The following is a 25673-nucleotide window of genomic DNA, read 5'->3' as shown; positions in this document are numbered from 1 at the left end:
GCTTCTCCTTGGGGATGTCTTGCAGGAAGTGAGCCTTGCCAGCTGAAGCAGGGAACTGGCTAAGGCAGCTGCACCTTGGTCCAACCATCACAAAGCAAGAGACGTGAGCACTCTAAAGGTGATGTTCACCAAGCCATTTAGCTCTCTGCCCTTCAATGAACCCCACATGTGTTTATCGGCCAGGTTGGCACAATAAACTTTAACTATCTCAATATGGAATGAAAGAATCAGAGCATAGGTAACAGATTGTAGGAATAAATTCATATGAAATTTAAAAACATAGAAATAATCTATTGTATTAGAAGTCAGGTTTGGTATTACTTTTGAGGAGCACACAGGAGGTTTTGAGATTCTGGAAATGTTTTGTTTACTGGTTACACAAGTCTGCTTTCCATGTGGAACAGTAAGCAAAGTTGTGTCATCTACATATTGTAGGTTAATAAGCCTTGCTCCAATCCAAATACTGTATTCTTCTTTATATAGTAGAGTTTCTTTGATTAAATGCTCAGCATAAAGAGTGAATAAATCTGATTAGCGGATATAACTTTGACACACCTATCCTGATTTTAGACTATGCACTATTCCCTGGTTCTGCTTGCACAGATGCCTTCTTTATTGGTGCAAAAGTTCTACGTGAACATAATTTGGTGTTCTGGAATTCTCATTATTCTCAAGGCTATTCATGGTTTGTTATGATCCACATAATTGGATGTCTTTGCAGAGGTAATAAAAGACAAGTAACCACCTTTCTGGTGTTCTCTGTTTTCAGCTAAAATCCCCCTGATATCAGTAATGGTATCCCTTTTCTCCACATCATCTTCTGAATCCAGCCTAAATTTCTGGCAGCTCCATGCCAGTGTACTGCTGAAACCATTGCTGGGCGATCTTCAGCAACATTTTTCTTGCAAGTGATAAATTATATTTTTCTCTGATTTGAGTATTCTATTGGGTTGCCTTTCTTTGGAATGGGTACAAATATGGATCTCTTCTAGTTAGTTGGCTGCCCTCCAAATTGCAAAGACAAGAAAGTGCTTCCAGTGCTTCAACAGGTAGTTGAAACATTTCAATTGGTATTTCATCATTTCCTGGAGTCTGATTTTTGGCTCATGTCTTCAGTGCATCTTGAACTTTCCTTCAGTACTGCTGGTTCTTGCTCATATGCTACCTCTTGAAATGGTTGAATGTTGACTAGTTATTTTTGATATAGTGACTCTGTATTCATTGCATCTACTTTTGGTGTTTTCTGAATCATTCAATATTTTGCCCCTAGAATCTTTTAATATTGCAATTCAAGGCTTGACTATTTTCTTTAGTTGTTTCCATTGACTGAGCATAAACTGGTTTTCTAATTCTAACTCCTCATTTCACTACAGCATTTTACTTTGTTTTCTTGAGCTGCCTTTGAAATTTCTGTTCATTTCTTCCATTTGCCTTAGCTATTCTTTTCTGACATCCATTTTGTTCTTTTCTTTCTTTTCTTGATTTTTAATGGCCTTTGGTTTTACATCCTCCAACAGCGCACCAAATCTTCTGTCACTAGTGTTCCGTATATCAAATCTGTTATTGAGCTGTCCCCAAATTCCAGGTGGGATATAGTTAGGGTTGTGTTTCCGCTACTATGAACTTGTTTTTAATTGGCTCAGCTTACACCTGAATTTACATATTAACAATGGTCTTTTCCATTGTTGGCAACTGGCTTTTTCTTAGTTGCTGGCTTTATTTTATTTAGATCTCTACACTTTCTTCCCTGGAGCCCGGGTGACCTAAATAGAGGTTATGCAATGGGGTGCTAACTGCAATTTCGGCAGTTTCTTCTCCTGTAAAGAGTAACCATTTCAGAAGCTCAGAGGGGATGTTCTACTCTCAATGGCAGAGAGACAGTGAATGAGTGAGTAATTTAGTGAGTGAGTGAGTGAACTGGATTATTTGCTGATAATTTACTGATTATTATATCAGTATAAAGGCTGAATAAATATAGTTAGAGGATACAACTCTGATGCACAACTTTCCTGATTTAAAATCACTTTTTTTTTCTGATTGAATGCTGTCTCCTGTTTTATGTTCAGGTTTCCAGGGGAGCTCAGTGAAGTGTTCTGGAATTTTCATTCTCTCCACATTATCCATAATGTGTCACAGGGAAATACATTTGCTTCATCAATAAGACACAAGTAAATATCTTTTCGGTTTTCTGTGTTTTCAGCCAATATCCATTTGATATCAGCAATGATATCTCTTGCTCCCCATTCTCTTCTGAATCTGGTTTTAATTTCTGGTAGCTTCCTATCAATGTACTGGTGCAACCACTATTAGGTAATCATCAGCAAACTTGCACTTGCATGTGATGTCGATGATATTGTTAGATGACTTCTGCATTCTGTTGGGTCACCTTTCTCTGGAAGGGATACAAATATGGATCTCTTCTGCTTGGTTGACAAGCTAGCCTTATTCCAAATTTCTAGGCATAGGTGAATGAGTGGTTACAGTGCTTAATCAGCTTGTTTAAACATTTTAATCAACATTTTATCAATTCCTGCATTTGATTTTCCTATTATGTTTTAGTTATGGCACTCCTTAATAAAGTTTATCAAATGTTACCAAAAAAAAAGTTCTTACACTTTCACTTGCCCAAAGTTACTTGACTTGTTAAACATTGCTAAGCTTCTGCCTGCAACAAGTTGTCATTTCTAATTTATTGACATTGTTAAATATGTCTTAAGATTATAAAGCATACCTACTGCTGTTGAGTCTATGATAACTCCTTGTAATCTTATAGGCTAGAGTGGAATCACTCCATAGGATTTAAGGGATGAAAATCTTTAATCAATTTCATCTTTATACTCTGCAGAGCAGTTGGTGAGTTCAAATTTGGTGAGTTCAAACCACCAATCTTTTGGTTAGCAGACCAATGCCTATTGTACTCTATCATTAGGGCTCCTTTTATAAAGCTCATGCTTCCCAAAAGTTACTTGTAGTTTTTAGAGTGAATGGCTTGGCGGTGTAGTAGTTATGCATTGGCCTGAGATCTTCATGGTCAGCAGTTCAAAACCGCTATCAGCTCCATGGTAGAAGGCCTGGGCTTTCTACTCTGTCAATACAGTCTCAGTAACCCACAGGGGGTTGCAATGAGTCGGCCATGACTTGATGGCAGTGAGTTTGGTTTGGTTTTGGCTTTCAAAATATATTACAGTGAACCCTCGCCACTTTGCGCTTCGACTTCCGCGGCGTCACTCTATCGCGGTTTTTGTGTAACAGCACATGCTTTGTCATTACTGCCACTGATTGGCTCATACTGTACATGCGTCTGTCTGCATTGCTACGTATCGGAGCTACGTATCAGATGCATTTTTGCTTTTGTACAGTGTACTGTAATTGTTTGCGATTTTTAAGAAAATTTATCTAAGCCCTATGATGGCTCCTAAACGAGCTGCTTCTTCTAAGCCTTCTGACAATAAAAATAAACGCCAGAGGAAGATGCTCACCATCCAGGAAAAGGTAAAACTTTTTGTATTTTCCCTTTTTCGTTTAATAAATTGGGTAATACGAGTGTAATGGTGACTAAAGGGTGTTTTTTCATGTCCTCTATGCTCTAACTACAAAAATATTTGATTTACAAATAAGGAATCCTACTTCGCGGAATTTCATTTATCACGGTAGGGTCTAGAACCGATTAACCGCGATAAACGAGGGTTCACTGTACTTCTCACTTTTGTATCCGATGGTATTATTTATATTGCAGAAGATTTTAATATGTCCTCTGCTGATCTTCCTCTGTTTACCTTTTTCTCCTTCCACCCCTCCCTATCCTTTCTTTATGATTCATTAACTTATAACCTTGCTTCAGATGTTGTATGTGCCTAAAAGTAGTCTCTAAATGTTTTCTTGAAAAGTGTTAAAAGCCTCTCCATTGACTTTTAGCTGAAAAGCTACCTGATGTCGTAGCTAGGTGCTGTCAGGTCGGTTCTGACTCATGGACACCTATGTACCACAGAACGAAACCCTACCTGCTCCTGAGCCATCCTCACAATTGTCCTCGGCTGAGCCCCTGCTGCTGCCACGGTGTCAGTCAATCGTGTCAAGGGCCGTTCTCTTTTTCACGGCCCCTCTACTTTACCAAGCCTGATGTCCTTCTCCAGGGACTGGTCTCTCCTGACATGTCCAAAGCCCATGAGAAGTCTTGCCACCCTTTACTCAAAGGAGCATTCTGAGTGAGATTCTTTCAAGACAGATTTGTTTGTCCTTTTGGAAGTCCTTGGCACTTTCAACAGGCTTCTCTCACACAATTCAAATGTCTCCATTCTTCTTTGGTCTTCTTTATTTGATGTTCAACTTTCACAGGTATGAAGTCATTGAACGGATCAGGTATTCCTCTTTGGAATGGGCTTGACTGCATACGGAACTGGAGAACCAATTGGACAAAGCAGCGAATAGTGTCTATACGTACCCATTTCCTGTCGGGTGCTGCACACGCCACAGCCATATTCCTCTAAAACATCCTTTACTGTCCTCATAGATTCATCGTACTTGGCTGCGAGGCCAAGGAAGTTATAGGAGCCCATGTTAATGACATCTTTGATGATTCGCCCAGTAAGCCTGCAGAGTTATAGACAAGTGAGTACAAAAGGCCTTCCATTTAATATTCTACAAACAAAGACAAACCAACCCATTGCTGTAGAATAAATTCCAACCCATGTGAGCCCATGTGTTACAGAATAGAACTATGGTCTAAGGGGTTTTTAAGCTTGTGACCTTCTGGAAACAGATATCCAGGCCTTGATTGTATGGGAACTCGGGATGGATTCACATCACATTTCAGCCAGCAGACACGTGTTGAACATATGTAACCATTGACAACACTCAGAGCCTGTAAAAGATGGTCACAAAGAGACTCTGGATCTGATCTAAATTATATATTTATATAGAGAGAATTCTCGGTTTCCCTCCCACTTCCCCCCTTCCACTCTTCCTTCCTACCCCCTCTCCCTTTTTTAAAACTTGCACGGTTGTCACCATAACATGACTTAAGTTAGGGAATAATAAGCCTTGCTGGAGCTTGGTAGAATACTGGAGAAATGATAGGATAGTCTATCAAGTCTAATGTAGCCCTGATTTTCTTTGCGGGCTTGACTTCAGGACACTTGCTATCTGGTTTTAATTTGAGCAAATTCTCTGAGTCAATGCAAGAGCATCTCTTTCCCTCAGCGAGACGTACGAGGGCTCAGTTTGTCAATAACACACAAAAGACCCTTCCTGGATGACTCGCTTTCCAGGCTCTGCCTCTGCTGTCATACATCCAGCTTTCACCACAATGTAAACACACACCCTTGGCAACTTAATTATCGTGACATCTTGCATTCACATTCGCTTACAGAGCTGAATGTTGGAAGACCATGTCCTCAGTTTCTTCAGATCTAAAATCTGGAGCCCTTGCTAGTATTTCCTTGAAAACAACTTTCTTTCAGCGATCCCCTCCAAGTGACTTCCTCACCGAAATGTCCAGTTGTAGTCATCTGATACCCTCTCCATTATATCGAACTGTGGCCCAGGGGCGCTGCATACTGGCCGGTTCCAGTTGTCTCTGATTCGCATATAAAGGTTCCGGATGTAAAAATTCTCAAAGTCTTGATAGAGCGGCACAAAATCCTGTTAGGACAGAGGCAGAATTTTAGCTTTATTTTCTCCCTCTCTCTCTTTTTTTAATCCCCTATACTTCATTCACAGTGAGAAGTTGGGAAAAGAGCATACAAACAATCCATCATCAGATAATTTTGATCAGTCAATAAGCAGACAGGTAGGGTACAAAAATATATCTTCTAAGAATTTACTCTTTAGTGGAGGTGAAAAATGAACTAAACCAAGCTAACAAAGATGACAGAATAATAAAAGATGAGTCCCAAAACAAGTGATAGAGACTGTGACTCACTGTAGCATTATGAAGAAGTGACAAATCTGTCCAAAGGGGTTAGAACAGGTGGCTATGTAAAAAGCAGTTTAGGAAAAAAAATGTGTTTGAGATAGTAATTTAGTCTTCTCTTTTTAAAACATGTATATTCCCACTCACTATGTTTTCAGAAGTGTGAATGAACTTGAATGGTCGGACTTGCTGACAAAGCCGGGTTGGCAGGTGCCTGTTCCAGATAACTGAAATCTTGGACACCAAGCTGTGGCACGTGTGGAGGGAGCTAGCTTCTTCTGAAGAATAAGGTAGCAGCATGGTGCTATTGTACAAAATGCAAACCATGTCTCTAAGGATTCTTAATCTAACTGAGGGCAAAGAAAATCTGGAATTTGGTTTAAGCTTATTCCTTGGACATCCATAGGATAAGAGTAGGAGGAAGGGTACATATTTTAGGAGGAATGTTACTTTACTACCTCATATAAGGTGGAAAATGACAAAAGCCACAATTTTGACCTAAATCAAATACTTTGACCATCAATAGGATTACAACAAAAGGAAAATCCAATTCTGGTTGGTGGAATCAGAATGGCTCTATGTCAGGTGGATCTCTGGAGTTAGGCACTGAAAGCATAATAAGATTGTTATGGCAACATATGCTTGGATAGGTACGTAACTCAGCATGAATAAGGCCAATAGGCTGGAAATGTGGAGTGTGTTTGAGAAGAACACAAAGGGATAAAACAAGGCCTATCCTGTCACCCTTTGTTCAGAATGTACCTGAGTTCCCATCTGAGTCAAAGTCAAGTTCTCTAACAAGGCCTTACATGGTTTCTCTGTTTCCTCTATGATTGCATCCCCTTAATTCCCTGACTGAATGTGAGACTAGGAGTGTATGCTAGGCACCGATGGTGGGAGCCTTAAATATCTTTATGGAGACAGCAGACATCATTCTGGATGCAGGAGGAGCCACTGATTTGAATGGGCTTTCAGAATCTCCCACTTGTCCTCTTTAAGTTCTTAGCACTCAGTCTCCTGAGAGAACGAAGTGGACTTGCTGGGGGGAATGAGGAATGTAGTAAGGAAAAGCTTTCTGTTAGACCTTACAGGAAGCTTACAGATTTGTCTCACTTATTCCCGGAGCTAGTTTATTTCAGCTATAGGATTTGTAGGTTTGGGCAATTAATGATAATATCCAAGTCACAGCCTTTTCTTCCACGACATGCTTTGATCCTTAGTTACTGGACCTGTCATTTATAGTGGGTGTTATAATTGTTTGTAGAACAGTATGCATATTTTCACATGCTCTTGCTGTGTGCCTAGTGTTGATACTGACTCACATCAACCCTATAGGACAGAATAGACACTGACACTGTCACATAGATTTCCAAGGATATACATCTGGGATATTTGTTTCTCTGTGGAGTGGTTAGTGGATTTTAACTTGCCAGCTTTGGGTTAGCAGCCTGATGCTCCATGAGTGGGCCACTATAACCACATACCAAAATGAAAAGAAACCCACTGCCAGTAAGCTGATTCTGATTCCTCGTGATCATATGTAGAGTTTCCAAGACTATAACTCTTTATGGGAGCAGACAACCCCTTATTTCTCCTGTGGAGTGGCTGGTGGGCTTGAGCTGCCAACTGTGCGGTTTGGTAAGTCCCTGACTCACAGCCAGCAGGCTCTTCAACCACCCACTAAGGAACATTTAGAAGATGACTGATCAACACTGCTACGTACCTGTAGAAGTTGAAGTCTCATACTATACATATTTGCTCTCAAATAGCTAAATGATGTAATGTTTTATTATGACTTAAAATTGCAAGCAATTATATACCCTTTCATTGTTTCACAGAGAAATGAATATACTTGAATTTTGAGAGACACAGAGATTGAGTCAATCCTGAGAAAACTTTCCCAAGTGATTTTTCCTTTGATTCAATATTTTTGTTTTAGACTATTTACTGAGTTTCTGATTACTCCCGATATCAAAATGTTATTTATGTTCCTCTTAGTCTAATTCTTTAAAGCACTGGTTCTCAACCTTTGGGTGGCGACCTCTTTGGGGGGTCGGACAACCCTTTCGCAGAGGTTGCCCGCTTCATAACAGTAGAAAAATTAGAGTTGTGAAGTAGCAACAAAAGCAATTTTATGGTTGTGGGGGTCACCACAACATGAGGAACTGTATTAAAGGGCTGCGGCATTAGGAAGGTTGAGAACCAATGCTTTAAAGCAACACTGAAATGACAGTAAAAAATCATTCCTATCAGGAGAAAAGAGGTAAGCATGTCTGTAAGTAACATCTGTTGATACTGAATGGGTGCATGGTTTTAGGCTCAATGAGAAATTTTGCCTAAAATAAAGTAAAGGTTCATTTAGGAGAGAACTGAACCAGAATATACTGTCTAAACTATCAAACTTGATTTCCCAGACAGAAACGCAACTTGTCAACACATCAAAGGAAGTGACTACACAGAGTCCATTGGACATGCGAAGACAAGTGAACATAGAAAGGTAAATAATTGGAATGTTGGTCAGTCTTGTTCCTAATCCATTCTTCTTAATGGCTACTTCACATAGGTACTGGGCTTACACCTGCATGACTTTTCCCAGCTTCCCTCTAAAGCACCAGGGATGACAATGAACATGGGCCATAACATGGCCAACTAAGAGCTACAGGTAGCCAAAGTGTAGGATGAGAGTCCAGTAACCACAAAGTTCTTGGTGTTAACTTGAGAGAAACAACCTGGGGCTTGCCACCTGAGAGAAAGCAGGAAGACACTTGATCTTGCTCAGTCTTTCTGCCTTTGGCTCCGTGACTCACCTTTTTTTAATCTATGAGGAAATGGGAAACTAGCTCGTACTTGGCATAAATGAAATGAGGGCAAGAAATAGGGATTCTGACCTACTTTGCAGGGTAAGAAAGGGCATCTTGGTAAGGAATGAACTTCACATTCCAAAGATATTTTATAAATATGCTACCAACACTCCCTTGCAAAGAGGAGGGACGAATTTTATAACCACACAGAATAATTTCTTTGTGGGTGAAGTATGTTCTAACACAGATTAGAAACACTAGTTCAGCAGCCTAAGTGTTCTTGAGAGAGAGAACAAGCTTAGAAACCTACTTAGAATTCAAGAACTGGTCCTGGAAGGACCTGACTTGCTTTTAGAGCATCTTCCTCTTTTTTCTTCCCACCTGTGAGGTTTCCTGCCTCTGCATGGGTGTATGCTTACTCCACCCCATTCCTTTGAGCATCGGGGAGGCTTCTTTAGGAGCACACCTTACAAAGGTTAATGCCCTCTAGTCTCAGGCAAGTCGCCCACATCACTTTAACTGCAGCAGAAAATGAAATTGGACTTGATGTTGCGAAAACAGAAGTGTTGCAAAAATATTTGTCCATCTGTAGATTTAATTTATTACTTGGCTTACTTGTTACCTTCCTGAGACAATGGAGACATACAATAACTAAACCTGGCTTAGTCAGATGAGAACTTTTTTTTTTGGTTATACTGTAAGGGAGGGATTACGTAAGTGAAATTTAAGTTTTAACAATAAAAATAGCTTAGTTTCCTCTGCATTTGTGCCAATCATTCCACAGTGTGATCATTTTTAAGTCTCCTTTCAATTTATATTTCAAAGTATTATAGATGGTTCTGCCAAGTTTCACAGAAAAGCCAGAAAATTTGAGCGGATAAATTGGGAACTGTGCCCAATTTCTAAGCCAACGCTCTTTTCCAAGATGAGAAAAGAGCTTGGTGTGTACAAAGAAATGAAGAGAATATCCATGGCTTATAATAAAATAGTTATTAAATTTGGAGGCATATACACTTATTTGATTTACCATTATGCCTATACAGCGTAGAGAGAATCATTACAGAGAGCCAGTCATTGATCTGTGCCTATAGTAGCACAGTTATTCTCAACTACTGTTTCATATTGTATCATTATTTTATTTTGAGAAACGGCTGCTTCTCTTACTTGCATTCCAAAAATCCGCTGCCATTGAGTTGATTCAAACTCACAGTCATCCTATGTAGGGTTTTTTGAGACTGCAAGTTTTATCAAAGTTTCCTCAGTAATGACCAATTATGTTTGTGTTTGTGATTTCTTTATGTTGGTAAAGGTAACTGTAATTTATATAGTAGTTTGAAGTATGAAAAACAAAGAAAAATTGACTAAACTTAACAAAAAAATAGAAGTGGGGATCTAATTTTTTGTCTAACCCCGCCCCAGGAAGCCCCCCCACAATAAAACAATATTTTAAAAAAGAAATTATAAAGGAATTGTGTGAAGAAGGTATACTGTGTATTATGTGAATCCTACTACACATTTTAAAATTGTGTGAAATGGCAAAAAAAACATTTTTATTGAAAAACAAAATAAAATTTAAAATGTCTAGAAAAGCCATCAAGAGTATCATCAATGAGTCAGGAATATCAAGAATCACAAATTGCATAGATAAGATCAATTAAGGAAGAATTAAGATGATAGGAAACCTTAATACAAGATACTTTCAGAGAGAGAAATGATGTAGACCTCAACTGACATCAAGGGGACTTTGAGCTGACAATCAAAATCCACAAGGAACCCATAGTGATGTCCAAGATCTGGAAAGACAAACCCACTCACCCTTCTTCTTTTGAGTTAATAAGAAGAAGTCATATTGTCCATGGGAGAAAGAATAATGGTTAACAGCAGTATTTGAAAGAAAGCCATACCCCAATATAAAATGATGGGGACACGGAAAACTCATCCCATATCCTATCTGCAATCTCTCAGGGGAGATAAACATTCTCAAATACAGAAATGCCACCACCACTTAATGATGACAATGAAAGGCAGCAGATTCCTCAAACAGAATAATTAACAACTGGTGAAAGGATGTATGGAGCAGAGAAAGACTAAAATTATGTATACAAGTAACACCTTTAGAGAAATATTTAAATGATAAATGATTTAAGAGCACTAATATAATAGACACACATGAAAAACAAATTAACAAGTTGAATTAAGCTAATTTCCCAAAATTAGTGAAAAAGGACAAAGATGAATGAAAGTATGAAGGATGTCAAGAGATAGGTACAGATTCAGAATATCCAATATTATCTCCAATAAAACAAACCAAACCTATTGCTGCTAAGTCTATTCCAACTCATAGTTATCATATTAAAAAAAGACAATCACTGCCACGGAGTCAACTCTGACTCATAGTAGCCCTATAGGATATGGTAGAACCGCCTCTGTGAGTTTCTGAGGCTGTAAATCTTTACTGCAGTAGAAAGCCCCATCTTTCTCTGGTAGAATAGCTGGTGGTTTCAAACTGCTGGCCTTGTGGTTATTAGCCCATTGCATAACCACTATACACCAAGGGCTCCCAGTAATTATGCTACAGGACTGAGTAAGACTGCCTCACAGGGTTTCTAGGGCTATAAATCTTTATAGAAACAGACGGCCATATCTTTCTCCCACAGAGTGGCCTGTGGGTTTGAAGTTCCAAATTTAGGTCAGTGTGTAGGTAAGAGGAGTAGACTTTCAAGTCACCAAGACCTCTGTAGTGGAGTCTATCTGCCCCAATGGATTTTCTATACCCTGAATTTTTTATGAGATGAGATTGCAAGATCTTTCTCCCATGGAGTGGATGGTTTCTGAACACCAAACTTTTATTAGCAGACATGCACTTAACCATTGTGCCACTCAGACTCCCCAGATAATAATAAGTGGCCGCTAAATGACAATCTGAAACTTGTATTGAAATAAGTAGTATATACTATATTACTGTTGTTATTGTTATTAGTTATTAGTAGAGAACCATATCAGTGATCTCGAGGACACGCAAACAGACCTAAGCAAGTGAGAAAGACAGTCAGATAGGAAAATTAAAGAAGCAGAAGATAACCTAAGATCAATGACAGATCCTACGAAGAGGAATGATATCGAATAATTGGTCTAACGGAGCACAACACAACACAACACACAAGTCAACAGCCAAGATAGCAAAGAAACTTCTGGAAGAAAACTTTCTCACCCTAACAAGGGAGAACCAGGCACTCATACAGGAAGCAGAAAGGATGTGAGCTAGACTAGACTCCAAGAGGAACACTCCAAGACACATAATAGTAAAAATATCCAACTTTGAGGAAAAAGAGAAAATTTTATGAGCAGCAAGAGAAAGGAAGACAGTCACATACAATGGAGCACAGGTTAGAATACTCTCAGACCTATCAGCAGATACCATGAAGAGGAGGAGAGAATGGAGCAACATCTTCCAACATCTGAAAGAAAAAAACGCCTCCCCCAGAATCCTGTACCCTGCCAAGTTACCCAGTAAGATAGATGGTGAGATAAGGGTCTTCCAGGACAAGGAAAGACTCAAATAATACGATATAAGAAACCCGGCCCTGAGGAAGATACTTGCTGACTCACTATGGCCAGAGTATCAACCTCCACCAAGAACAAACAGGAGACCACCATATAGCCCATCTCAATCTAGTAGCCAACATGCCAGCAACAATTACCAGACAACAGGGTCTCAGATGGAAAAAAAGACAAGGTAGAAACTCTCCACTCAAACACAGCACACTGATATGAAGTGAGATAGGTAAAGACCCAAAACACAAAACAGGGTATGACAACTATGAATCCACAGATAGTGATAATAACTCTGAATACCAATGGACTCAACTCGTACATTAAAAGAAAAAGGCTTGAGGACTGGCTCAGAAAAATAATCCATCAATCTGCTGCCTGTAAGAGACACATCTTAAGCGCACAGAGAAGAATATGCTAAGACTAAAGGGCTGGCAGAAAGTTTACCAATCAACTGGTAACTCAAAAAATGCAGGGGTGGCTATCTTAATCTCTGACAAAATGGACCTCAAGATCCAAACCATAAAAAAGAGACGAAGAGGGACACTGCATAATGCTGAAAGGTTCAGTAAACCAAGAAGCACTTATCATATTGAATATTTATGCTCTTAATAATGGTGTGGCGAATTTCGTCAAACAAACCATTAAAAAGATGAAAAAAGAAATCACGGACTCAACAATCACAGTAGGTGACTTTAACACTCCACTATCAGAGCAAGACAGATCAGTGGGAAAGAAACTCAACAAAGAGGCCATAGAGCTAAATAATGTAATTAGGCAACAGGGCATGATAGACATTTATAGAGCTTTCCATCCAAATACAAAGGGTTTCACATTCTTCTCAAGTCCACATGGATCTTTTTCAAGAATAGACCCCATGCTGGGACACAAGTCCAGCCTGAGTAAATTCAAACACATAGATATTATGCAGACATCTTTCTCAGATCACCAAGCCATAAAGCTGGAGATTAATAAGAGGATGTCCAGAAAAGCAAGGGAAACCAATTGGAGGATGAACAATGATCTCCTGCGACATGAATGGGTATAGGCCCAGATTAGAAAGGATATTAGGAAGTTTCTAGAAACTAATGAGGATGAGAATACAATGTATCAAAACTTATGGGACACTGTGAAGGCAGTTATCAGAGGTAGCTTGATATCATTAAATGAATATATATATAAAAAAGAAGAGAGGCGCATGACAGATACGTTAACACAAAATCTCCAACAACTAGAACAGAATCAGCAGAACAACCCCTCCAATAGCAAGAGAAAACAAATCATAAAAACCAGGGAAGAGTTAAACCAGTGGGAAGACAAGAGAACAATGCAAAAGATAAATGCAGCTAAAAGGTGGTTCTACGAAAGAATTAACAAAATTGACTGTCCTCTGGAAAAGCTTACCAAGGATAGAAAGGAGCAAACATCAATAGCCAGGATGAGGGAATGAAACAGGGGCAATAACAACAGACCCCAATGAGATTAAAAGGGTAATCACAAAGTACTATGAAGGTCTGTATTCTAATGAATTCAGAAACATGGAAGACATGGATAAATATTTGGAAAAACAGCCTCTCCCTATATTATCTCAGACAGAGATCAAGAACTTCAACAAACCCATAGCTAATGAAGAAATAGAGAGGGTTATCACGAACCTACCAACAAAAAAAAGCCCCAGGGCCAGATGGCTTCACAACAGAATTCTACCAAGCATTCAGGGAAGAGTTGACACCGATCCTCCACAAAGTATTCCATAACATAGAAGAGGATGACAAACTCCCAAACTCATTCTACGAAACCAGCATTACTTTGATACCCAAACAGGACAAAGACCCCACATGTTTAGAGAATTACAGACCAATATCTCTAATGAACTTAGATGCAAAAATCATTAACAAAATATTGGCCAATAGAATACAAAAGTACATAAAACATATCATCCACCACGAAGTACATAAAACATATCATCCACCACGACTAGGTAGGGTTCATCCCAGGGATGCAGGGATGGTTTAACATCGGAAAATCCATCAATATTATACACCACATCGAGAAGCAAAAGGATAAAAGCCATATGATAATATCCATAGATGCAGAAAAAGCATTTGACAACATCTAACACCCATTCCAAATTAAGACACTCATGAAGATAGGATTGGAAGGTAAGTTCCTCCAGCTGATACAAGCTATCTATGAAAGGCGAACAGCCAACAGCAGTCAATGGAGAAAAGACAAAAACAATCCCACTGAAAAAGGGTGCAGAACAAGGATGTCCCCTGTCCCCACTTCTATTCAATATCGTTCTGGCGATTCTGGCTAACAACATAAGACAGCGGAAGGACATCAAAGGGATCCATATGGGAGAGGATGAGGTGAAATTATCGCTATTTGCAGACTACATGATCCTGCACATTGAAAACCCCAAAAACTCCACAGCTGGAGTACTTACAGTGATAGAGGAATAGGGAAGAGTGGCAGGATGCAAATAAATAAACAGAAGTTGGTAGGTTTTCTATACACATCGGACAGGAGGGATTAAGAAGGAAGTACTCTTCACAGTAGTTAAGAATAAACTGAAATACCTAGGAATATATTTAACAAATAATACTAAAGACCTATACAACGAAAACTATAAGACCCTATTACAGGAAACCAAAAGCGACCTGCACAAATGAAAGAACATCCCCTGCTCGTGGATTGGAAGGCTTAACATAGTAAAGATGACAATCCTACCTAAAGCACTTTACAAGTTCAATGCTTTACCAATTCAAATACCATCAACCTTCTTCAAAGAATTGGAAAAACTGACCAACAATTTCATATGGATAGGGAAGAAACCCAGAATTAGCAGAGAACTCCTCAAGAAGAAGGACACGGTAGGAGGCCTCGCCTTACCCGATTTTAATGCCTATTACACAGCTAAAGTGATCAAAACAGCGTGGTACTGGCACAACGACAGACACTCAGACCAGTGGAAAAGAATAGAAAGCCCAAGAATAAAACCATCCACATATAGACAACTGATCTTTGACAAAGGTCCCAAAACCACCAAGTGGGAAGCAAATGCCCTTTTTATCAAGTGGTACTGGAAACAATGGATATCCACATGTAGAAAGATGAAACAAGACGTTTACCTCATCCCATGCACAAGAATAAACTCAAGGTGGATCACAGACTTAGAAGTTAAACCCCAAACCATAAGGACCATCAAGGATGGAACTGGGACGAACCTCAGAGCACTGGCCCAGGGAACTCATAGGCTCACTGCAATAAGGAAGGGTACACATGAAGGTGAACAGGAAACCGACAAATAGAATTTACTAAGAATAAAGCACCTGTGCACTTCGAAAGACTTCACCAAGAGGGTGACAAGACAACCCACAGACTTGGAGAGGATTTTTAGTAATGACAAATCGGACAAAGGTCTCATTACTAAAATCTACAACACTATCATGACCTGCAAAAAGAGGAAAACAGTTAACCCTCTAAGGAAGTGGGCAAAAGAACTGCAAAGATCTTTCACTAGGGAGGAGACCTATATGGCCAGTAAGCATATGAGAAAGTGGTCCCGGTCATTATCCATAAGAGCAATGCAAATCAAAACAACCATGAGATACCACCTAACACCCCTGAGACTAGCCCAAATCAGCAAATAAGAGAGCAACAAGTGTTGGAGGGGCTGTGGTGAAGTAGGAACCCTCCCCCACTGCTGGTGGTCGTGTAGATTTGTACAGCCACTGTGGAAAGCAATCTGGAGATACTTAAAGAAAATGGAAATTGATCTACCTTATGACTCAGTCAACCCTCTACTGGGCATATACCGAATGGAAGCAACAAATAAAACACGACTAGTCATTTGCGCTCCAATGTTTATCGCGGCACAATTCACAATTGCAAAGACTTGGAAACATCCTAAGTTTCCATAGATAGATATGTGGATTAGTAAACTCTGGCACATACACACAATGGAGTACTATGCAGCACTGAAAAGCACGGACAACCACATGAAACATGTCATTTCGTGGGAAGAGCTAGAAGGAACTATGTTAAGCAAGGTAAGCCAAACTCAAAAGGACAGGTATAACATGAGTCCCCTGAGGTAAGTACAACCAGCATGCCAGGAATAGGAGAATAAATACCTATCTCGCAATAAACAGGTGGAAGCATAGATAGTTGGAGGGAGGGCAGGCCACACCTAGGGAGGTACATGAGAGTCCAACATAAAGAAGGGGAAGGGGGGAATGTGGAGGTAGAATTTGGGTGGGGAGAAACTGAACTGATGGCATGGTGGGAACAGGGAACTAATCCACCCAGGGGGAGAGTATTGGTTGTGTCCCCATAGAACTGGAAAGTGCATACAGAACCCACCATGACATGCCAAACCAGGAGGGCAATGTAATGCGCGGAGGAATCCACAAAATGACTGGACCATACGCCGGCCCTAACCAGAATCAGTCCGACTCCCACCATGGAAGGGAGTGCCACAGAAAATGAAAATAGATCGTCTGGTGTGGGAAAGGAACTGACCTACTACACCCAGAAGGAAGCTGAAGCAAAGGAAGGAGGAAGAACAGAATGGATATACACCTGGGCCCACCAAGCTCAGAGGACGAGAGCCCGGCTCTGAGGGCCCAATGTACAGAGAGGACCATATAGCCGGCCCCAATGCGAGATGCGACATCCTGCACTGACTCATGGCCCTACACGGGACAGCACCGGAGACACAGTGTGGGATGTGTGACTGAGCTGACCCCACCACACTGCGGCAAAACACTGGGGGCATGCAATGGAGCAGTGGAGGGGGCAGAACAAGGAGGTCCCGAGGGAGTATAAAGGATGGACTTTGGGGCCAGGATGGGGCACCCCAGAAAACACTCCTAAAGGTCAACAGACCTTGAACTATCAACAGGTTTTCCCCCCCGTTTTTTTTGTTTTGTTTTGTTTCTTTTTCTCTCTTCTTTTAAATTTTGTATGTCATTGGCTTGTTTGTTTGTTAGCTTGTCGGTGTTGCTGCTGTCATTGCTATGTTCTTAAGTGCCACTTTGTTAGGTGCTGTCAAAACTACCTGAAATTTTATGCTCATACTACTATATCTGCAGGTCCAGCCAGATAAGATAGGCTGGACAAACAAGATGAGAAGAAAATCACGGGACCAATGGTCCTGAGGGACCTGAGAGTGTGGGAGGTAGGGGAAGGGAGGAGGTGTTGGCCAACCCAGGGACAAAGGAACAACGAGTGGTTCAAAACCAGTGGCAGGGAGGGGATGGGAGGACTGGTAGGGGGAGTGACCAAGGGCAAGGTAACTGAGAGGAATTACTGAAACCAGAATGAAGGCTGAATATGGTAGTGGGACAGGAGGAAAGTATGAGGAAATAGAAGAAATGATTAGGAGGCAAAGGGCATACATAGAAGCTTAAATGTAGACAGGTACATATGTAAATATATTTATGATTATGGGGGAAATAGACCTAGGTGCATGTATTTATAGGTTTAGTAGTAGGGTGTCAGGTGGACATTGGGCCTCCTTGCATGCATTCTCTTAATACAAGAGTACCTTGCTCAGCTAAATGGTCATTTCATGATACCCACCTTTCCGACATGATCGCTGAAGACAGACGTGTGCATAAGCAAACGTAGTGAAGAAAGCTGATGGTGCCCGGCTATCAAAAGATATAGCGTCTGGGGTCTTAAAGGCTTGAAGGCAAACAAGCAGCTAACTAGCTTGGAAGCAACAAAGCCCACAGAGAAAAAGCACACAAGCCTGAGTGAGCACGAGGTGTTGAAGGGATCAGGTAGCAGACACTAAAGAACAAAAACCATCATTGTGTGATCACCTTCCCCACACAAACGCTGAAGACAAATGTGTGCATAAGTAAGTGTGGTGAAGAAGGCTGATGGTGCCCGGTTATTGAGAGAAATAGTGTCTGGAGTCTTAAAAGCTTGAAAGTAAACAAGCGACCATCTAGTCCAGAAGCAACAAAGCCCACATGGAAGCAGCGCACCAACATGTGTGATCATGAAGGGTCGAAGGGACCAGGTTTCAAGCACCAAAGGGGGGGGGCGTCATATCATCGTGAATGAGGGGAGCACGTGATAGGGACCCAATGCCCATCTGTAGACAACTGGACATCCCTTGCAGAGGGGTAGTAGGGAGGAGATGAGTCACTCAGGGTTCAGTGTAGCAATAATGAAACTCAAAACCTTCCTCTACTTCTTAAATGCTTCCTTCCCCCAACTATCATGATCCCAATTCTACCTTGCAAACCTGGTTATACCAGATGCACAGTGGTACAGATAGGAACTGGAAACACAGGGAATCAGGACAGATGAACCCCTCAGGACCAACGGTGAGAGTGCTGATACTGGGAGAGAAGGATGGGGGGATAGAAAGGGGGAACTGATCACAAGGATCTACATATAACCTCCTCCCTGGGGTATGGGCAACAGAAAAGTGGGTGAAGGGAAACGCCGGGCAGTGTAAGATAAGATTAAATAATAATTTATAAATTATTAAGGGTTCATGAGGAAGGGGGGAGCAGGGAGGGAGGGAGAGGGGAAAAAGGAAAATGAGGAGCTGATTCTAGGAACCCAAGTGGTAAGCGAATTTTGAGAATGATGAGGACAATGAATGTATAAGTGCGCTTTACACAATTGATGTATGCATGGATTGTGATAAGAGTTGTATGAGCCCCAATAAAATGATTTAAAAAAAACGAACCCAGAAGACAGTGTCCTTCCACCTCTGAATCTCCTCACGCTTATATTTCAATATCTTCATCTTTAAAATGGTATTTCAATATCTACCATACAGTGTATTGTAAAAATGAGATATGTTAATATCTGACTACAGTAAAATCCACTGCAATTGAGTTAATTTTGACTCATAGCAACTCCACATGACAGGGTAGAATGGCCCCTGTGAGTTTCCAAAACTGCGACTCTTTATGGGAGTTAAAAGCCTCTTCTTTCTCCCACAATGTCAAACCCTTAGTTTCACAGATAGAAAATAGTAGTTGTTCAAGAACTGTTCATAAAAACTAAGTCCATGAATAGACAGAGGATGGGGATTAAGGAGAAGAGAAAAATGAGGTGTACCCTGAAAAGTTTCTAAGTGACTCGCTCTTTCGAGGTTTGCACATACATCTCCATTTCTGAGAAGACATCGTACAACAATAAACGTTGATGTAGCTCCAGGGAATTACATATACGTACTTTTTGTTCTTCTCGCTCTACAGCTGCGTTGCATTTTTCTATTCCCCAGTTTCTCAAAAAGTCTCTGAAATGGCCAAACAGGGTTCCAATTCCATAACCCATGTAAGTAAAAACCATGACGTGAAGAGGTGCTTGCTCAAAGGATTCAACAATCGGCTTATAAAAAGGTGAGTTTCCATTTTGCTGAAAACACAAAAGAGAATCAAAGGTTAGCATTCTCCCATTACAATATACTATGACATGTAGTATTTTGGACCTACAAAAAGTTTTTAGAATTATTTCAATGAGATTATTCAGGATTATAAATGCTTCTCAGAGAAAATTGGAATATAAGGATCGAAAATGATCAATGGAAATGTGAGCCCTATCTCCTAACATCTGAAGGAGTAATTAAGGAACTCTGGTGATGCATTGGGCTGCAGTACAGAAGGACAGCAGGTGGAAATCACCGGTTACTCCGTGGGAGAAAGTGGATTTTCTTTATAGTTTTTAGTCTTCCTTTTTCAATGTCCAAATTTCTTTCTTTTTTAAAATTTTATTTTTCACCTTAAAAATCATTTTATTGGGGGCTCTTAAAGCTCTTACAACAATCCATACATACATTATGTCAAGCACATTTATGCCATCATTCTCAAAACATTTTATTTCTACTTGAACCCTTGGTATCAGCTCCTTATTTCCCCCCTCCTTTGCCCACTCTCCCTTCCTTATGAACCCTGGATAATTTATAAATTACCGTGTCATTTTTTTCACGTATTACACCAACCACTGTCTCCCTTTACCCACTCTTCTGTTGTTCATCTCCCCGTGGATAGGGTGGTTGTTGTTATATGTCAATCATTGTGATCGATTTCCCCTTTCTCCCCCACACCTTCTCTCTACCCTCCTGGAATTGCTACTCTCATTATTAGTCCTGAGGGGTTTATCTGTCTGGGATTCCCTGTGTTGCCAGCTCTTATCTGAACCAGTGCACATGCTCTTGTCCTGGCAGATTTGTGAGATAGAATTGGGGTCATGATAGTGGGGCAAGGAAGCATTAAAGAACTAGAAGAAAGTTATATGTTTCATCAGTGCTATACTGCATCCTGATTGGCTCATCTCTTCCTTGTGACCCTTCTGTGAGGAAATGTCCAATTGTCTGCAGATGAGCTTTGGGTCCCTACTCTGCTCTCCCCCTCCTTCACATGGATATGATTTTTTGTTCTGGATTGATTGGGCTTTTACTCCCTAAAGAGATATAGTCTCAGAAACTCACAGGAGCAGTTCTACCCTCTCCTGCAGGGTCACTATGAGTCAGCATAGACTCAATGGGATTAAGTTTGTTGGAGGAAATAATTGATATAGGTAGATTTTTCAATAGATACTTAAACTAGTAAGCAAAAAGTTAATAAGGAGCAATTCTATGCCCCATAATCCAAACCTGTGTTTCTACATTACCCAGCTGATCAAATTATATTACAAAAGCCAACTATTCTGTGCTCCTACCATGATGTAATTAATATTCAATACATGGAACATTCTATGACATATTTAACTTGGTTATATTTAAGCTTTTGTATCAACTTTCAGTTAAACTACCTGGGAGCAAAGAGTGTGCTAATTGATGCTATGAAAAAAAAAATCACCAGGTAATCCAGAATGTGGACTGTTTCCATAAAAATGGATACATCCTTTTAAAAAACTCAACCCTCATAAGACATGAATGTGGGAGAGGGGATTTATGAGACATAATGACCAAATATTGCGTGTGTTCCTTAAATGGATCCTGACTTTGCTTGTTTATTCATTTATTGTTAGTTTTAGGGTTTTTTTTGGTTTTATTTTGTTTTCAAACAGGTTTTAAAAAAGATCTAGTTAGACAACTATGGAAATTCAAATGTGAACTGTGTAAGATATCTCATTAAGGTATCTGTGTTATGGGAGGGAGAAGGGGAAGAAAGGGGAAATCCATTACAAGGTTGGATACATAACCCCCCACCCACTCACCCACCCAAGGGGATGAATAACAGAAATGTGGGTAAAGGGAGTCAACAGACAGTGTAAAACACAAAATGATAATAATAATATATAATTGATCAAAGAATTCACGAGGTGGGGAGAGTGAGAAAGGGAGGGGAAAAAAGAGGAGCTTATACCAAGGGCTCAAGTCGAAAATATTTTGGAAATGATGATGGGAACATAGGTAGGTACTACTATGCTTGGTACAATTGATGTATGGAATGTTATAGAGCTGTAAGAGCCTCCAATAAAATGGTTTTAAAAAAGAAGTCTGTGTTAATTTTTTAAGAGGGAGAGTAGCATTAATAGTTATGGAGGAAAATGCCTTTGGAGATGCATGCTAAATGTTAAGGAGTGATGTGTTATACCAGCTGCAATTTTCTTTGAAATGGTTCATGAAAGTTAAATATATAGATACAGAAAATTGGGGGGGATTCCTACCAACTATTGAGTACACATGAGCTGAAGTATACATACATGTCATATTGCGGTGATTCATAGTGTTCTGAGAAGTTGGGATATATAATCTTTAGTGATTGACAAGGACTTATCAACTGTCTGCTAGTCTTCTATATAGCTTAACTTACACGTGCACACTGAAAATCATGCATTAGATAGAATTATGTTAACTAGAAATACCTTTTGTCACTCTCTAGTTTATGAACCTACTGCATTCAAAGTCCTCTCATGCATCTTTGTCATCACCACAGTTACCATTTAATTCTAGCAACGCAATTACCCACAGCACTGCACCTGCCTTTCCTCTTACATTGTCTAAGATGCAGTATTTTCTGATTCTTCTTTTGATTTGATCTTGGCAAATCTTATCCCAAGCCAAATGAAACCATCCACAAAAAAGAAATGACCACTGAAACTAAAACTTGTCTGATAGCTGAATTTTTAAAATACTTATATCATTATTTTAAAAGTATTTTTTGAAACATATATACAATGACATCTACAATTTGAATTATATCAAAATTCCATGAAATGTTACTGAATCATATTAATTTCTTAGCTTTTTGTGATAGTTTACATAATCAGTTGTCAATTTTAGACTTAAGAGTGAAGGGGTAGAGCTTAGCCTGATGACCTCATTTGGAGGAGCTAGGGAGATAAACAGCTCACTTGAGGAAGGATACATGCTCACTCCTTGCGAGGCATATTCTTTGACAAGACACATGGAGCTATGCTAGAGCTCTGAAGCCACAGAAGCCACATGGAGACCCCTGCCAGCAGTGAAATGCTTATACCTCCACTGGATCCACAAGACCTTCCACCCACTAGCCTGTGATCTTCCTTCATTTGGCACGATCGCATGTGTTTCGTGAGTCTGAAGAGGACTTTCTAGATTGACATCAGACATATGGGCTAATATCAAACTTATGGACTTGATCTGGACTGAGCTGGGATGTTTTCTCAATATTCAACTGCCCTTGTTTATAAATATTTTTCTTACAAACATATGAATGCCTCTGAATTTGTTTCTCTAGTCAACCCAGACTAATACACTCCTCATTTATCCATTATGCCATATAAACTTTATTAATACCCAAGCTAACACTGATGAATGTTGTTTCAGTTTAATATCATTATATCTTCATAATATTTTTAATATCTTCATCAACCATTACCAGTCGCTTTAAATAATGAAAACGAGAGAGCGTTGTTCAATATGGGGTCTTGAATGGAAGGTTGCAATCTTGTCTTTTATTTGGGCACATAGGGCATTTATTGGGTACATACTATGACTAAGTACTTTGCTAGACTCTAGGGATTAAAATAGGAACAAGACAGACTTTATCACTGACCCCCAGGTGCTGTGAGTATGGTGAAAAATATGGTCAAGGAATTAATACACAATTATTCAAGTTCTGCGTATGCATGAAATGTAGTGATAAAAGGAAGAGAAGATGAGAGCTAAAATAAAAGTAATGGCAGTGGACTAAAAAGACATAATTGGATGCAAAAAATTGGGAGGCAAAATCAATAATGTTTGCTGGTCAGTGGCAGTCCGAGGAGGCAAAGCCATCTGATTATCTCCTTGGCATAATTGGGAAAATGAGACATTATCCCTAGAATGAAGTAGGAGGAGGGCCACAGAAGTGAGAATGGTCAGTGGGCTGAACCAACCAGAATATTGGAAAGGAATACAATGTGAATCCCTTGGAAAAGCGCAACCTGCTGTTTGCATGTGATAAAAATCAAAGCATACAGAATTCTTCCAGGAAGAATTACTCATAGAAACTCTGGGGTATAGACCTAGATGGAAGTTATATCAAGAAATAATGCTGCTGTTCCTGGGTGCCATCAAGCCAGCTCCACTCCCAGCAGCCCTATCTATGGACAACAGGATGACGCACTTCCCAGGCCCGCACCATCCTCACAATTATTCTTATGCCTGAACCCATTGTTGCAGCCACGGTGTCAATTCATTTTGGTGAGGGTCTTATTTTTTGCTGACCCTCCACTTTGCCAAACACAATTTACCGAGGAGTGGCTATCCACTCCTGAGGAATCTGCCATGGAAAACCTTATGGATAGCATCAAAAAGCAATAGCCTCACATTTTCCTATTTAAAAAAATACAATGGAGTCTGAAAACCCAAAAGGAAGAACATGCTCAGCATATATCAAGCTGAAAGAGCTAAAGAAAAAAAAAATCAAGCCTTGAACTGAAATACTGAAGGTTTCTATGGCCCAAACACTGAATGATGTAGGAAGCATCACAAGAAGATGAAAGGAATACACAGTCATTGTACCAAAAAGAACTAGTCAATATTTCAGCACCGCTAGTCCAATGGTATTGAAGGAAAAGCCCAAGCTACACGGAAGGCATCAGCAAACAGCAAGGTGCCATGAATTGATTGAATGTCAAAAGAAATGTTTGAACAAGCTGAGGAAGTACCAGAAGCACTCACCTAGGAAAGAAATCTGGAAGACAACTATCTGGCCAATCAACTGGGAGAAATTCATATTTATGCTCATTCCAAAGAAAGATGTCCCAATAGAATGTGTAAATAATCTAATATCATTAATATCATCAGCAAGTACAATTTCCCGATGATCTTCAAAAATGGTTGCAGCAATATATTGGCAGGGAGCTGCCAGAAATTGAAGCCAGATTCAGAAGAGGACATGGTATGAGGCATATCGTTGCTGACATCAGATGGATGTGAGCTGAAAGTAGAGAAAACCAGAAAGATTTTGCTTGTATTTTATGGACTAGGCAAAGGCATTTAACTCTGTGGATCATAACAAATGACAGAGACTTTAAAAGAATCATAATTTCAGCATATTTCATTGTGCTCTTGGAGAAACTGTACATGGATCAAGAGGCAGTTGTCCAAACAGACCCAGGAAATATTGTATGGGGAAAGGTGTACCATTGGTTGTATCTTTTTGCCATACTTATTCAATCCGTATGCTAAGCAAATAATCCAAGAACCTGAGTTACATGAAGAAGAAAGTGGGATCAGGATCGGAGGAAGGCTTATTAATAACCTGTGATACACAGATGACACAACATTGCTTGCCCAAACTGAGGATGATTTGAAGCACTTGTTGATGAAGAGCAAGGATTACAGTCTTCGATATAGATTAGGACTCAATGTAAAGAATGCCGACATTTTCACACATGAACCAGTGTGTGATAAATGGAGAAAAGATTTAAGTGGTCAAGATTTCATCTTGCTGGGATCTACATTAGCACCCAGGGATGCAGCAGTCAAGAAATCAAACAGCACATTGAGTTGGGTGACTCTCCTGCGCACACCTCTTTAAAGTATGGAAGATGAAGGATATCACTATGAGGATTAAGGTGGGCCTCACCCCAGCCCTGATATTTTCAAATCCTCATATGCATGTGAAAGTCAGATATCAAATAAGGAAGACCACAAACAAATTGGTACATTTGAATTATGGTGCTGGCAGAGAGTATTGAAAGTACTAGGGACTGCCAAAAGAACAAACAATTCTGTCTTGGAAATGGTATAGCCAAAATGCTTTTTAGAAATGAATTTGGCAAATATATAATGGGGTCTGGGGTCTTAAAGGCTTGAAGGTAAACAAGCGGCCATCTAGCTCAGAAGCAACAAAGGCCACATGGAAGAAGCACACCAGCCTGTGTGATCATGAGATGTCGAAGGGATCAGGTATCAAGCATCAAAAAACAAAAAATTATATCATTGTGAATGAGGG

General features: G+C 39.9%; 1 protein-coding gene across 1 annotated transcript in view; it reads right to left on the bottom strand.

The window, feature by feature from the left end:
- SPTLC3 (serine palmitoyltransferase long chain base subunit 3) overlaps positions 1 to 25673 on the bottom strand; it is a 169486-nt gene that overhangs the window by 103069 nt on the left and 40744 nt on the right. The window contains exons 2-4 of the mRNA XM_004697825.2: positions 19477 to 19659; positions 5486 to 5640; positions 4442 to 4590 (exon numbers count right to left, since the gene is read on the bottom strand). Of these exons, the coding sequence (XP_004697882.1) occupies positions 4442 to 4590; positions 5486 to 5640; positions 19477 to 19659 (487 nt within the window). The remainder of the gene's footprint in view (positions 1 to 4441; positions 4591 to 5485; positions 5641 to 19476; positions 19660 to 25673) is intronic.

Source organism: Echinops telfairi, unplaced genomic scaffold (genome assembly GCF_000313985.2).
Source record: "Echinops telfairi isolate 266 unplaced genomic scaffold, ASM31398v2 ScPeMD7_5592;HRSCAF=6446, whole genome shotgun sequence".
NCBI classification, from domain to species: domain Eukaryota; kingdom Metazoa; phylum Chordata; class Mammalia; order Afrosoricida; family Tenrecidae; genus Echinops; species Echinops telfairi.
This window is presented reverse-complemented; position numbering and strand designations above follow the sequence as displayed.